This window comes from Lagopus muta, chromosome 5 (genome assembly GCF_023343835.1).
Source record: "Lagopus muta isolate bLagMut1 chromosome 5, bLagMut1 primary, whole genome shotgun sequence".
Taxonomy (NCBI): domain Eukaryota; kingdom Metazoa; phylum Chordata; class Aves; order Galliformes; family Phasianidae; genus Lagopus; species Lagopus muta.
The window spans coordinates 53,612,646-53,627,408 of NC_064437.1; the positions used below are offsets into that span (position 1 = coordinate 53,612,646).

The 14,763-nt window shown below is 49.9% G+C and overlaps 1 protein-coding gene across 6 annotated transcripts; it reads left to right on the forward strand.

Moving 5' to 3' along the window:
- The first annotated feature begins 32 nt into the window (after positions 1–32).
- Positions 33–12,955, forward strand: MFSD13A (major facilitator superfamily domain containing 13A). 6 transcript variants are annotated; one of them, XM_048944869.1, is made up of 10 exons: positions 33–601; positions 988–1,157; positions 5,571–5,839; positions 6,262–6,341; positions 6,815–7,264; positions 8,165–8,282; positions 9,248–9,344; positions 10,120–10,291; positions 10,868–11,061; positions 11,256–12,955. In XM_048944869.1, exons 3-10 carry the CDS (start codon positions 5,648–5,650, stop codon positions 11,495–11,497), a joined length of 1,545 nt encoding a protein of 514 aa, XP_048800826.1. In that variant the 5' UTR covers positions 33–601; positions 988–1,157; positions 5,571–5,647; the 3' UTR covers positions 11,498–12,955. The 6 variants fall into 6 exon arrangements, with proteins under 6 accessions (XP_048800826.1, XP_048800829.1, XP_048800825.1 ...); XM_048944872.1 differs by having other exon boundaries at positions 5,571–5,640; XM_048944868.1 differs by lacking the exon at positions 988–1,157.
- The last annotated feature ends 1,808 nt before the right edge of the window (positions 12,956–14,763 follow it).

Consider the following 14,763-nt stretch of genomic DNA (forward strand, 5'->3'; position numbering starts at 1 on the left):
GAGCAGGAAGTAACAGGGTGCAATGGTGCTTCTGAAAACGCAGAGACTGGGGTCCTGTCTCTGTTCTGTAGAAAACAGTGCTGGATCAGAGCAAGGGCTGCAAGGAGAGGCCAAGGCAGTGTTACACCTCCGGCTCCAGAGAAAGTGCTCAAAGTTGATCTGGAATTGTAGAAGACAATTGCAGACTCTTTTTCTCTTATGCTCTGGCCAACGCAATGTAACACGAATGTTGGAAGGTGTTCCTATGCAGCTGATGACAAAGGCCATAGGAAGGACGCACTCAGGCCAGAGCTCGCCGTTTCCATGGCGACTGGAGGCCAGGCACGCCGCGTTCCGAGCAGCCATAGAGCAAACAGCGTGCCTGGCTAGAAGGGCCCTACGGAGCCCGTCCCACTGAGGAAGCCACCTCCGGGGAGGGGCTAACGCAAATGCAGCAGTGAGGCGGTCATTTCCCACTCCCCTTCCTCGAGCTGCCCTCGAACAAGATGGCGGTGGCTTCGTTCGCCAGGGCGCAAGATGGCGTCGGGGTGGGGTCGGGGAGCTGCTGGGTGCGCATGCGTGCATGTGCGGTTCGGTGGGGCGACGCCGGTACCGAACGCAGGTAGGCGGGAGTGGGGGGTGGCTGTGGGGTGCCGTGCAGCGCCGTGCAGCCCCTGGCTTGGCCCGGCCCGGCGCGTGCTCGTTTGCAGTGGAGCTGGGGTTCTCGCATCTCGTTTCTTGGCCTGTGCTTTGCAACGCGGCCGGGCCTCGCTCGGCCCCTCCGGGAGCTGCGGGGGAGATGAGCTGTGGCCGGGGTCACCGTCCGGAAAAGGGTTGGTGTGGCACCGGGGGATGTGGTTATAGCGCCCGGGGGGTGGGCTGATAGTTGGACTGGATGTTCTTAGTGGTCTTTCCAACCTTAATGATTCTACAGTTCTCGGCTTGAACACGGTGCTGCTGAAACTACCAGCTGGTTTGAGATGTTAATTATCTAATTATTGTCTGCAGGGTCGTTCTGTTTACATGCATGAACTCAGAAGGAGGGATGGAAGCATCTGATGGAGGCACACGATTGCCTGTAACGAGAAGGGTGTTGTCCAAACTGTGTGTGATGTTATCTGTCATTGTTGAATTGGTAAATAGTGCTGGGAAACACCCCCACGGGGCTCAGCAGAGTGGTGAGTTTCCTTGTCAGGCCCAGGAGGTGGTGAATTTGTGGGGGCTTCATTGCTTTACCCTTTGATACCAGGCTGTTAGGAGTCTGCTGTTGGTTGGTTCTACATATCACAGTATTTTGTGCCCCATGGAGACCCTCTTTTAGCAAGTGGATTATCTGAGGAAACAGATTATTAAAATTCTAGAAGTGCTGCTGACAAACTGGTCTTGCAGATAGACCCACCTGTAACAGGGGACCTGAGGTCAGTGCTCACCAAAAGAACTTGTCACTGGCTGGTCATCCTGTCCAGGTGAAGAAGTCCATAACTGTGCTGCTTCTGGATGAAGGTGTCACCCTTCATCCTGGGGGCCTGGAAGGAGTTAATGTACCTGATGCTGTGCTGTACCAGGGCAGGGAGCAGCAGCTCCTTCATCATTCTGGTTCCAGCCTGGCTTCTTTGGGAATGGGGTTGGACCACCACCACCAGCAGCAACCCTGGCATGTCTGACCTTAAGGAATATCTAGAAATAGCCCCCCTGGAGTTGCTTATCCCATCTGAGGGTCTTTTGTGTTGTGGGTGTGGAAAGACAGAGCTGGTCTTAGCTAGTAAGCCTCCCAAACTCCAGAATATGCAGCAGAGGCACTGTAGTGACTGCTGGAGCAAGGACAGGCTTATTGAGATATTTACTATATTCCTGTATTGCTCACATAGTGCAGAATGCATTGGAAAGTCTTGCTGCTGCTGTGGTCAGGTCTGCAGATGGCTACTTCAGTGTACAGGAATTGTCTGGCCCTGCTTCAAGGACTGGACTGGGCCAAGATGCCCATGCATGGTTCTGCTGCCAACTCAGTACAAGTGGCTTCAGGTGTGGCACGTGTGGCTCCAGTGCTGGAGCTGGTCTGTTCCAAGCCCAGGGGTTGCTGAGTTGTGGTGGGGCACAATGGCTTGTGAACCCAGCTGTGAACTGACTAGGAAGCTAAAACAGATGTAACAGCCCCAAACTGCAATGTGTTTCCAGCTGCCCTTTGTCAGCACGCTCAAACAAATGCTTTCCTGGTAGATGGTGTTCAAACATCCTCCTCAAAAAAGATAAGATCTGCAGACGTCACTGGCAGGAGCAATGCCAGATGTCAGATGCGGAGGTGGAAGCGTTCTGAAGTAAAGGCTGGTTGCTTTCTAATTTACGAGCTTGTTCCTTTATGGCTGTGCATTATTACTCCCTCTTGCAACTCCTTTCCCCCTTACTTCTTAAAGCCTAATTCTGAAAAGTTCTGAAATTCTCCATGACTAATGCTCCGTCCCAAGGTTATGAAAATACCACTGTGGCAAGCTTAAATAACACAGCGCTTTGGATGTAGGGACAAAATCTGCTTTTTTATGGCTACTATAATTTGTTTCTTTTCATCTGCATGTTTTCAGATGAGGGAGTTTAAAAAAAAAAAAAGCTTTAACAACTATCTCAACAAAGTGAAATGACTTACACATGTCAGCTGGCTGCGGGGGTGGCACATCTGTGGGGGAGTTACCGGGGAAAAGGACGAGAGGAAGTGGAATTAACCTTTTTTAAACAGCACTGCATGGTACGGATGAGAAAACAAGGTGTCTCTGGGAACTTGAGCAGCTGTGGTGCGTGCAGCTTGTGCTCAGTGAAGTGCCATTCAGATGGGATGTGTGCAGAGTGCAGTGCAAGTACTGAGCCTGGCTTTGCTTTCACTTTGCTTTCAGACAGGATTCGAGTAGCAAAGTCGAGTCCATGTTAGTGTGCAGGTAATGGCTGTGCCATCAGAGCTGGCCGTGCCATCAGAGCTGGCCGTGCTGGATCTGATGTACCGCTCACTGTTAGTAACACTTGAGGCTTTTAGCAGCTTTGTCATATCCTTTAGCCCTGCCTCTGTCCCAGCAACAAAGCAGCTAATCACTTCTGTAAGTGTGGAAGTAGAAGAGAGCGATAACTTTTCAGGGCTGAGCAGTGAGGAGCTCAGGCTCAGCTCGGGGCGCTCGTTTCCCTGTAGTTCTGGTGTGACTGCAGAGCAGCTCCCTGCTGTTACTTTGTGAGTCTCCTGGGTGTGCACGAGGTGTGCTGGGGCACCATGAGCATGCACAGTTCTCAGATGAAGGTTGCTAGAGGGGATTTCCCTGACTGTTTCCTTCCATGTGTTGCGTACAGCTGTTTTCCAAGAATTTGTCTAATCCTTTCAACTTGCCACCCACCCCTGCAACCTCACTTGACAGCACATCTCAGACATTTGGTACCTGCCAGTATTTCCAGATACTCAGAACTGATTTCCTGCTAATTACTTTATCCTGGCACAGATCTGTTCCACTTTCCCTCTACCCACTGTGCTTGGGACTCTGTGTCCTTCTGAGCTTTTTGACCCTGCTTTGATGGCTCCCAGCTGTTTAGTCTTTCCTCCACCAGCGGCTGCTGCATCACTTCAGTTGCCCTCTTTTGCTCTCCTCTCTGCAGTAACCCCATAGCTGGCTTAGATATGCATACAGTGCTAGAGATCTGGGCACACTGAGTTTTCACACAGTCCAAAATGATGTTACGTGCCTTGTGCTCAACCCTGTTGTTGCAGGTGCCCAGTACTTGCTGGCATGACGTGCCCTCGAGCCAGTCCCCTGCAGAAAGTTTGTGGTGAGAGGCACGGGGCTTACGGGTGGGTCTGCTGCCCCAGCTCTGTTCTTCTTAACCTTTATCTTTATCCATCACAAATTCTTGATTCCTTTTCAATTCATGACCATATGGAATGCAACTTCCTTTTGATGCTTGTCAGCATGTCTGTCTTTAATTACACCTATAACTGTTCATTGTCTGGCTGAAGTCCCTCTGGAGCAGCGTCATCCTTTTATCTGGCTGTGGGTTTTGGTGTGGTGGGATGTGGTGTGATGGCTTAGTCCCATGAGAGCTCTGCAGTTGGATCCAATTGAGCCTGTCACTTTAGCAGGGTTGATGTGCCGTTTCAATCTAGTGATGTAATTGATTGGAACAAATGCTGTGCCTGCTCCTGCTGGGCTAATTACGAGGAATTCCTTGGACCGAGCAGAGCAGACAGATATCTTTTGTTTTTCTAATCTTGCCTAGAAGTGGTCAGACTCATGGCTTCTGGGAAATGCTTGAATGGAACTGGAGTTTCATCAGTTTTCATACCCAGCTGTTCTTCCCTTGATCTGCTGTTTCTGCATGGGCTTGCTGTGGCTGATGTTGCAAGCCCAGAGGATTGACTTGGTGCGTCATTTCCTGTTCCAGACACGCTGCGTTGTGAAACAGTTCTGTGATGTGTCTGAACAGGGTGCTTGGCTCTGGAGGGCTGCATTGGCAGTTGCAAGGCTCATCAGCTCCTTCATTTTGCTTCTGGCAGCATTGAGGTAGCGACCCTGTTGTCACCTGTCATGTGAACGGAGCTTTTTGGGATGGCCCAGGCTGGGAAGCTGACTGACGCTGATTTAAGAGCCCTTCACTTCTCACCAGATACTAAATGCATCCATCCAAAGAGGTGTCCTATGTTTTGCCTTAGGTCTGTAGCAGCTGGAGTGTGAGAGGGGGCTCAGTCTGAAGAGCATGGGCCTCTGTCATGGGAAGATGTCCTGCTGTGGGGATGGGCTTCCTAGCCGTGAGCTGTGGCTGGTGCTGGCTGAGCAGTCCTTCCCTCCCTTCCCCTCCTGCCTCAGCCTTTTGTGAACATACAGTGGCTTCTTCCAGGACGTGACTACTGTTTCCACTTGCTTTGCTTCCATACATATTGCTGCCTAGCTGAAGCATCTCTATTTCAGCTTCAACATTCAGGGTGTCCCAAGATGTGCTGGACAGCTGCTACTTGACTTTGGGTAGCCCTTGTTGCATGATGGCACCGTGTCTGCCGTGTGCCATCAAATTCTGATTGTATCTCTTCCTACCACAAAGCAGCAATGCTACTTGCCATAAACACCTCCTGTCTGAGTGAGTCCAGGTGCAGTCAGCTGTGACTGCCTGGGGATAGCAGCATGCATGGGTGCGATTACATCAGAGCTGTTGTCACTTTTATTTGGCTGAAAATTTACACGGTACCTAAAAACGTCAGTGGCCAGGTCTGTTTTCTGAAGGCTGCTTTGTTTGTGCCACGTAGCTTGATTGTTCCTGCAACCTTGCCTTTAAAGAGATGGAAGGAACTAATCAGCTGACAAAGAACATTAAAGTATAAAGGACAGGGCAGGGACAGTGTGCTCACAAAGAGACAGCTGCACCCTGAGCCTGGCCTCAGCTTAATGGGAGAGCTTTAGTGCAGCAGACAGCTTCCAGCCTCATAAATCCCATCCAATCCACTTCTGAACAACTCCTCAAAGCAACACTAATTCTGATCTGTGCTGGCAAAGATTTATCAATTAATTTCATTCAACTAAGTTCATGTAATAAATTGAATCTGTATTGCTTATTTCTTTTTTTCTCTTTTACAGGAGCAACGATGGATTGGCCCCAACAAAGATGTAGCAGGTGTTGTGAGAAGACATGCCATCTGAAATGGAGGTGATCCATGGAGTTGGATGCTGACCCCATCGTCATGGGGTTGCGGCTGCTGGCTTGTCTCTTCCATCTGCCCACTGCAGTGATCTATGGGTCCTGTTCGCTGTTTGTTTCCATTTTGCACAATGTATTTCTCCTTTACTACGTGGACACCTTTGTCTCTGTTTACAAGATTGATAAACTGTCCTTTTGGATAGGAGAGGTTGGTCTTTTGCATGGATTCCTACTCTTGTAATGCTCTCTGAAGCTCAGACTGGTTCTTGTTGTGTGCAGGGCGTTTGTTGTGATAGTTGCATTCTTCTTTGAAAAGGAAACAAGGGAGTCCTCTGAGTGCTAATCTGGGCTTTGCAGTTTTTCCTGCTTACATAAACAGAAAACAAGCTGGGGACTTTGTTCCTATGGGAACATTGGAGTGTTTTACTGGTGTGAAAAACCACTGGGTTTGCTCTGATAGTGGCTGTTGTCACAGGGGAATTAAACAGTGGTGATGGTGCAGAGGAGGTGCACAAGAGGTTCCTGTGCTCTGTTCACTGTGCAAACTCAGCACTGCTCAATTCAGTAACAGAAGTGCATTTCTCCAGGAGCTGTCTTGTGCTTTGTTTCACTGTTCTGTTTCTTTCCTAGACGGTGTTTCTGATCTGGAACAGCCTCAATGACCCTCTGTTTGGCTGGCTGAGTGACAGGGTGTTCCTTAGTACACAGCAGTAAGTTATGTTCTAAATAAAAAAAATAAGCTTGGTGGTGGGAAAGGATAATTATTTCCACCTGGGGTGCCTCAAAGTTGTTCTCAAATTCTTTGGATTATGGACCTGTTGGCCATTAGCATTTCTCATGTGCTTACTTCAAGGTTTTAATGGCAATCATGGTGTGGCTTCCTGCATCTAGTGACAGTGGTTTAAGTGTTGGTTGAAATAATGCAGCACCACCTGAATTATCAGGGAGCTCCTTACTCTCTAGAGGAGGGAAAAAAAAACAGATATTTCCTTCATGCTTCCTACACCCATACTTTTTGTGAATTCACAGACTAGCTGGGAAGTTATCTGATGTGGGTACTTGTTCAATAAGCAAAAGCTGTATTGATGTCTGGGCATCATAAGCAACTTTCTTAGAGAGAAAGGATGCATGATTGTGCTTGGTTTTTGTTCAAGAGTCTAAAGCTTTTTGTCTTCTGTTACAGGCCAGGAGCAGAGATTTCCTCCCCAGAAGTAGTTCTGAAGAGGCTCAGGGCACTAAGCCACAATGGCCCCCTCTTTGCCATCTCTTTTCTGGCTTTCTGGGTTGCCTGGGCTCATCCTGGTTTGCAGTTCCTTCTCTGCCTTTGCATGTATGACAGCTTTCTCACCATGGTTGACCTCCATCACAATGCCTTGCTTGCAGACTTGGCTGTTTCAGCAAAAGACAGGACTAGCCTCAACTTCTACTGCTCCTTCTTCAGTGCCATAGGCTCGCTCTCTGTCTTCATGTCATATGCAGTATGGAACAAGGAAGACTTCTTTTCCTTTCGCATATTCTGCATCGTGCTGGCTGCCTTCTCCATCGTTGGCTTTACCTTGTCCACACAGCTGCTCCGCCTGCGATTTGAGACTGATGGGAAGGCAAAAGGGGACCAGGAATCAACCTTAAAAGAGTACGTGTCATCAATTCTCCAGCAGGTGGTGAAGGCTTAACTTACGACTTTTGAGTCCTGTTATGTACTGCAGCAAACTGTAGGAAGATCCAGGGCAAGGCAGACCATTATTAATTATCTGTGGTTCTTGTCTGTTGCTACAGTTTTCAGAATCACCTCTGGCTGAGGTCACTTTGGCTTCTAAGGCCCTCTGAAAACAGGACAAAACTATCTTGTGGCACCACCGGCCCAAACTGGAGGCAGAGCCCTGACCTGCTGTGTGGTCTATCCAGTGTTTGGAACATGAAATGAGTTAATATCTAGAGCACCCACTGAGGCCTGTGAGTGGCAATATGTCAGAAGCAGCTTATCATTAAAGTATTCCTGCTTGAGCATGAGACCACTTCAATGCCCATTTCCTGTGGAGTAGGACAAGCAGATACCTCTTACCTTCTTGCTCACTTTGCCTGCCTGGTTATATTGCTGAAACCAGCTGCATCATGACTTAGTTCAGCTCCTTTGCTTTTCTTTGGGCTGCCTCACTTGTAGCTTATAACAAGAGACTAGCACTGTGTTCTGCTAACACAGCAGATCCTGATGGGATCTGCCAGGTGAGCTAACTGCAGGGATCTGGAGTAGGAGTGTAGTGGCTGATGCACAAATGCTTTTATCAACAGAAATTGTAGGATTTAATGTTATTTGGAAGATCTCCAGAGTGTTGTCCTCACACTGTTGTGGACTCTGCTGTTTTGGTCCAAGGAGAGGGAAGGTTTGAATGGGAGCTGAGGAGGGACAGCTCTGCATCTCCACAAAGGCTTTTCTATGCTTGTGGTAAAGGATTCACAGCTGTGGACTATTTTATTTTTTTTTGGTGTTTTTTTTTGTTTTTGTTTTTACTTCCTCTCATCTTTCTCACTGTAGGCTATACATTGAGAAACCCTCTGTTCCCCAGGAGAAGAGGATCACCCTGGCAGAGTATCTCCAGCAGCTCTCTCGGCATCGCAACTTCCTCTGGTTTGTCTGCATGAATCTAATCCAGGTAGGTGCTGCAGTGATGTGCTGGGATTTGGAGGATGAAGGCTGGTTATGGCTGTGGGTGATTCAAATGCACGCCAGCTTCCCAGGAAGGATGGGGAGTTTCTGATGTCTGCTTGCTTTCAGAGCCTCCTGCCCTTGCACAGTGTAATCCATCAGCTACCTGGTAGCCATTATCTCTACTTGTTCAGGAACTGTCCTCAGGTCACATTTGTGTGGTGTTCCCTCCTCTGCAGTGCAGGCTCAGTTACAGGGGACTGGTTGAGCTCTGCACAGCCCATCTGGGATGCAGAAACACCAGGCCCGGCTTGTGATGGGAAGAGTTCAGACTACAGTTGGCTGGCTTGGCTTTCCCGAGGCTCATGTCGGTGTTCTCACTACATCCAGCTGGATCTACCTCCCATCTGGCTTTTGCAATTTCTATTTATCATTCTCTTCATCGATTACTACCAAATGCTGTCAGCCTGCCCAGCTTTCCTGAGCTTAATGAGCTGAACTCAGAGCTCCGTCTCCCCATGGGTAATCGGTTCCCCTCAGGCAAGCTCTTAATGCTGGTTTGCATCTTTGTGTTTGGGCCTTGTAGCCTTCTTATGGTCTCTCTCTTGGCTGCTGCTCCCACTTGCTGTGCCACTGCCTCCTCCTCCAGCAAGGTGGCCACTGTCGTCACCTCCTTGCTGTTCCTTGCCCCAGCAGTGCTGTGTACTGCATGTGTGCTCTGTGAGCTTGCTAGTGAGGAATGCTTCAGCAGCTGGGATGTGGTATTGACCCCAGGCAGCCCTGTGGTCTCAAAGCCTACCATGCCATAACCTCCATAGCCAAGCTCTTGCTCTGCTGAAGTACTTGGGGCCCATCCTGCGTGATACTTTGGCATAAGGCTCATCTCTTGAGAGTCTAGGAGGCTGTTAGCTTTTTTTGTTCAGTCTTACTACTGTTGCTGCTTATCAGTTTGTTTGTGCACTGCTTTCACAGGTTTTTCATTGCCACTTTAACAGCAACTTCTTCCCCCTGTTCCTGGAGCACCTGCTGTCAGACCAGATCTCTGTATCTACTGGATCCTTCCTCCTTGGTGAGTCTCAGAAGGGACTGGAGGGAACAGCTGAGTTAGGGTCTGGCCTGAGTCTGGATTGTCTCTTTGTAAAATTCAGCTGGGGAGAAGCGTGCTCACAAACAGGTGTTTGGGCTGTAAGATTCACACATGCATACACCTCATAAGCTTCCTTGGCACTTTTGAGTCTTCTTTCCTAGGCACAATACAACTAATGTGGAGTCTTTTTCTAGTGGTGGAGAGCGTGAGGTGCTGGATCCTGCCTAGACTCTGCAACTCCACATAGATTTTGTTCTCAGTACGACATGTCTGCAGATACAGCTCAAAGATGAGCAGGGAGCACAGCTCCTAATTTAGTGCCTCTCTGTGGCATATGGAGTGCATCCAGGCTGCCTCAGGTCTGTGGCAGACATCCTGTAGGGCTATTGTCACCCTGGGAAGTTTTTGTGTGGGCCAGTTCTGGTCACACTGTCCAAGTCTCACTGCTGCTCCAAGACAGAATCCCAGCCCGTGTATGACACTGGGCAAAAACTCTTGCTTGAGTTTGGTGAAGAAAGCCTCCCTCTGTAGGAAGTGTATGTGCTGTGCCACAAAAACAATTGAATGCATCTGCTACCAGCACCCCTGCTTTCTGTGTGTGTGTGTGTGTGTGTAGGGGGGGTTGGTGGTGGTGGTTAGGTATTCTGCATCACCTGTCCTCCCATGTTGGCAAGCTTTGTCCTCTCTTGGTATGGGTCCTGGGGGGATAGTGGATACTAAAACTCTCTCAAGCTTCTGTGCTGCTGTCTCTATTCAGGTGTTTCCTACATTGCCCCCCATCTCAACAACCTCTACTTCCTGTCCCTCTGCCGCCGCTGGGGTGTTTATGCTGTAGTCCGAGGACTTTTCTTCCTGAAGCTGGCTCTCAGTGTTGTCATGCTCCTGGCAGGACCTGATCAGGTGTATCTGCTCTGCATCTTCATAGCAAGGTATGCACACAGCACTTGCTTCCCTTCAGCTGGGAAGGGAAGTGATTTGTCCCCATTTCCCAGAGGGAAGAGTAACCAGGGTCACCGTGGCTTCCAGCTCTGGTGTCTCCCTCTAGCAGCTCCCAGCTCAGGATTAGTCAGTGCTGAATCTGCTGGCTGTGCAGGCAGCAGTGAGGGAGGCAGCAATGTTCGGGCTCTGCCATGTGAGAGGACAAAGACTTGGCAGGGCTGGTGGCTGCCTGGTAGCAGCCCATGCCAGCTGCTGAGCTGAGCTCCTGTTTTTTTTTCCGCAGCCTGCATGGAGCGATTGCCCTCAGGATGTGCTGCAGCTGCCTCTTAGTCCCAGCCCAGTGTCTCATCCCCACGCCTCTCTGTATGGCAGGTCCAAGGCATCACTAGAAGGCACACAAGGCTGTTATTGCTAGAAGCGTTCCTCTCCAGTAACCAGGATTTCTGAAAGTGTTATTTTAAGTGTTAGGGAACCTTTCTAATCTCTCTCTCCACTTTCTCTGATCTCCTACTTACTCCTCTAACTTCTTGGTGCCTCTATTCAGTGCTTTGCCTGTTGTCCTGCAGCAACCGGGTGTTCACAGAAGGGACCTGTAAGTTGCTCAACCTGGTGGTGACTGACTTGGTGGATGAGGATCTTGTACTGAACCGCAGAAAGCAGGCAGCTTCAGCGCTGCTTTTTGGGATGGTTGCTCTGGTCACCAAGCCAGGACAGACCTTCGCCCCCCTGATAGGCACCTGGCTGCTCTCTGTGTACACAGGTAAGTGCCCTTGAGAAAGCATTGCGGTAGGAGAGGGCAGACTTGTGAGCTCAATGCCCTCCGCAGTGTTTTGGGTGGATGCAGAGCTCTCTCACTTACGAGCCTGGGACTGGTCTCTGCATCTCCAAGCCCAGTCACTGGGAGAGAGGAGCATTCCCAGTGTCCCATCTCAACAGACTGTTCTTCTACCCCAGGCCATGACATCTTCCAGCGTAACCCCTTGAGCAACGTGGTGAGCGCCCAGCCGAAGCTGGAATCCCATACAGTCTTGGAGCCAACTCTCCGCCAGGGCTGCTTTTATCTCCTCGTCTTTGTTCCCATCACGTGTGCACTGCTGCAGCTCTTCACTTGGTCTCAGTTCAGCTTGCATGGGAAGCGTCTGCAGATGGTAAAGGCTCAGCGCCAAGGCCGAGCACCAGAAATCAAAATGATCTAGGGGTCTTTGTGCTCCTGGCGGTGCTTCTGGTTCCAGGCTGGTGTGGGACTGCTGGCAAAGTGAAGGGATTGCTGGCTGGGAAAGCCCCCATGTTTACAATTTAACTGTGATGTGCTGTGATGCTGATGTTTACTCATCCCAGGAGGTGGCCATGGGGAAAGCAGAGGAGTGTTGAGCATGTACTGGGCTTGGGATAGGTCACTTGGCTACAGCAGTGAGAGCATTCCTGCCTTGCTGGTCCTAGAAAGCAGAATTTTAGGGCAGGTCTGCAGCACGTGCTAGAGAGGGTTGCATCCCTGGTGTGATATTCTAACCTGGGCATACCTCTGACCCACAGCCCCTCAGGCAGAGCAGAAAGGGGGGAGCAACTGGAAGCCTTTCCTGTAGAGCCCTGTAGTTTTTGGGAATGGAGGGAGAGGTTCTTCAGGGACCAGGTAACAAAGGAGGATTAACTTCAGAAGAAGAGGTGATATGGGAAGACCCTGAAGGCCCTTCTCAGTAGTGGGAAAGACCTCTCTCACATTCAGTGCCATGGTTCTTTGACCAAATCTGCTCTTAGGCTTGTTTCTGGGACAATATCTTGCACAGAACACAAGGCTCCCTCCTACGAGGCCTTGCACAGGGAGGTGCTGGGCTCAGAACCTGGATGTCTCATGGCATCTTGTTGCTGGTGTTTATCCTTTCCCTCCCTAGCCCCTTGCAGTGAGCACAATTACAGCAGTGCTTCCCATGTTAGCTGGTAGGTTCAGATCAGGGAGGGAGCCTGTAACACAGCGGACAAAACGCTTCCCCTCCCAAGGCTGACACTGCTGCCTGCATGAAGCAGCTCAGTGCCTTCCCTTCTTGCAGTTGGAGATTAAGCCTGGAGACAGCAGGTCATGCTTTGTGCCTTCTATTCCATTGAGAAGCCTGTTAGACATAACGCAGAGCAGTCACAGGGTTGAGATTTTACCTGTCAGGGAGAGAGACATCTTCTGTGCTTCAAAAAGCCCTGCTGATAAATTTTTCTGGTTGCTGAGTGATGGAGCCAAGGAGAGGGGAAAGTTTGGACTCCTCTGTCTGGGAGCAGATGGGGCAGATGGTTACCCAGAGATCTCAAAATGAGGGAGTGTCTCCTCAGTCTTAGGGTTGCTGTGGGCAGGGAGAAGCGATGTGCTGAAGTAGGATGGGTAAGCACTGCCCCGTGCTTCCTGCAGGAGGTGGAGCTTGGCTCACATTACTGCTGTTATCCATTCTGTCACCTCCCAGGCCTTCTGTACCAGGTTCCCTCTGCAGACACAGCCCACAGTTCTGCTATCTTGCCTCAGGACATGGCTGCCTCCTGTCTTGGACCAAGACATTTCTCTTGTGAGACTCCTGTTGGTCTTACTGGTTCAATCATAAGTTATTTGTGTAGATTTTAACAAAGTTTGAGAATGATTATTCATTTCATAAATTAAATACGATTTTTTTCATGTATTGCTGTGGTCTCATTTGAATTGGCAGCCACCCCATCTGGCCTGGTGTGGGCACAGCTAACCACACAAGGCCCCAGGTGCAGTGTCCCTTGGTGGGGTGGGAGGGAAGTAGGAGCAATGGAGTTACTTCAGGATGCTGCTTGACCCATTTGCAGCTGGTAGACAGTCAGGAATGTGCTATCTAATAGTGGCAGTGTAAGTCTTAAGACAGCAATGCACGGCAGTTTTACTCTGGCCTTTGCCAGTCTGTGGCTGAGAACCAGGTCTAATATGTTCCTGCTCAGTGACTTTCTAGCAGGTGGATCTGACATTTCTGGGTTCATGCAGTGGTAGAGGGGTGCAATCTATAGTGCATGGGAGAAAATGAGATTAATCAAAGGAGTGGAGGGTGAAGTAGGCATCCCTTTCCAGTGAGACTGGGTGCTGGGGCTATATCAGTTACTGCCTTTGGAAGAAGGTAAGTCACTTGTCCCTGCTGCTCTTGAAGACCCTGGGTGACAAAGGTTGGGGGGAGGTGCAGACCTGCACACTGAACCACATACCCATTCCCTCAGGCCTGTCCTGGGAGCAAAGCTTGCTGATGAGTTCTCAGCAAGCACATAAGTTAGCCACCTCTGTCCATGTCAGCAGCGTCACTCCTGTTGACCTGTGCTCACTAAGGGCAGCCCTCCCTACTCTCTTGCAGTTTCTCTACCCTTCAACTGTTCTGTACTGTCTGCAGTGACAAAGACTTTGAGAATAATGGTCGTTAGGGAGAGCAGCTTTGGACCCTAAGAGGGAGACCAGTTACAGGCCAGGAATGTGCTACCTCAGCACAACAGACTGATCAGGAAGGCAGTTTTGGACCATAGGTGTATTTTCATGGAGGGATTAGGCAGCAAGTTCTGTACAGGCAAGAGAAATACACACTGTTACCCCATTAAAAATGTAAATGGGGGAAGATGAGGCCAGGAGGCTTGAGGTTTGTATATGAATGACTTTATTTAAGTATGCTGGGCACCACCAGGCAACATGGTTTGGACAGTGTGCGAGGGAACGGTCAGGCAGATCAAATGAATGCTAGATTGGAGACGGCACCTTTCTGTCCGGTCACTGCAGTTTACAGAATGGAGCACTGCTGCTTCTGCAAGGCCAGCAGAGGAGCTGGGGAGGGGGAGGAGATCACTGGCACTGCCTGGGGCATGTGATAGGTGAATAGAGAGGATTTTTTTCTCTCTGCATGCTGCAGCTCATCAGCAAGACTGCCACGATCTTCTGTCAGAACAAGGCTGAGCACTGACAGCTCTTCTCTCGCTGACTTGTTCTTACTTAAATACAATCTGTTCTGACAGGAGTGGGAGAGTGAGCAGTGTGGCCTCAGCTGGGAACAGACCACCAAATCTGCCTACCTCCCTCCAACTTCTCCGAGCCCAGCAATGAGCCCTGAGAATGTGCTTCCAGCTGGAGCAGCACGCTACCTGCTTACATTCATGTCTGATGGGGCAGTGCACAGGCTTCTGCCAGGCCTCTGGAGCAGGGCTGCTGCAGCCTTCCAGCTCTTTCCCTTTCTTGGCTCTGGAGAGTGACCCCAGGGTGATGTGTGGAAATGAGGAGAAAGGAGGGGAACGCAGAGGAACTGCCACCAAGCAACTCCAGGCCCACTGCTAATGCCAGGTACTGCAGAAAATCAGTGGTGAAGCAAATGAGCACCAAGTAATGCATAAGAACACTCACGACTAACAGTGCCGCAACCCAACACAAGCTGCTCTGGAGGCCTTCCAATCTCTGTACAAACAGCAGCTACAGAAGAGCAGCCAATAGATGAGCAGA

Bases quoted from the DNA above. Each gene is read 5' to 3' on its own strand.
- MFSD13A (XM_048944869.1), top strand. From the start codon at position 5,648: ATGGAGTTGGATGCTGACCCCATCGTCATGGGGTTGCGGCTGCTGGCT. The intron at 5,840-6,261 runs GTTGGTCTTTTG...TTTCTTTCCTAG, and splicing joins TGTCCTTTTGGATAGGAGAG to ACGGTGTTTCTGATCTGGAA. The intron at 7,265-8,164 runs GTACGTGTCATC...TTCTCACTGTAG, and splicing joins CAGGAATCAACCTTAAAAGA to GCTATACATTGAGAAACCCT.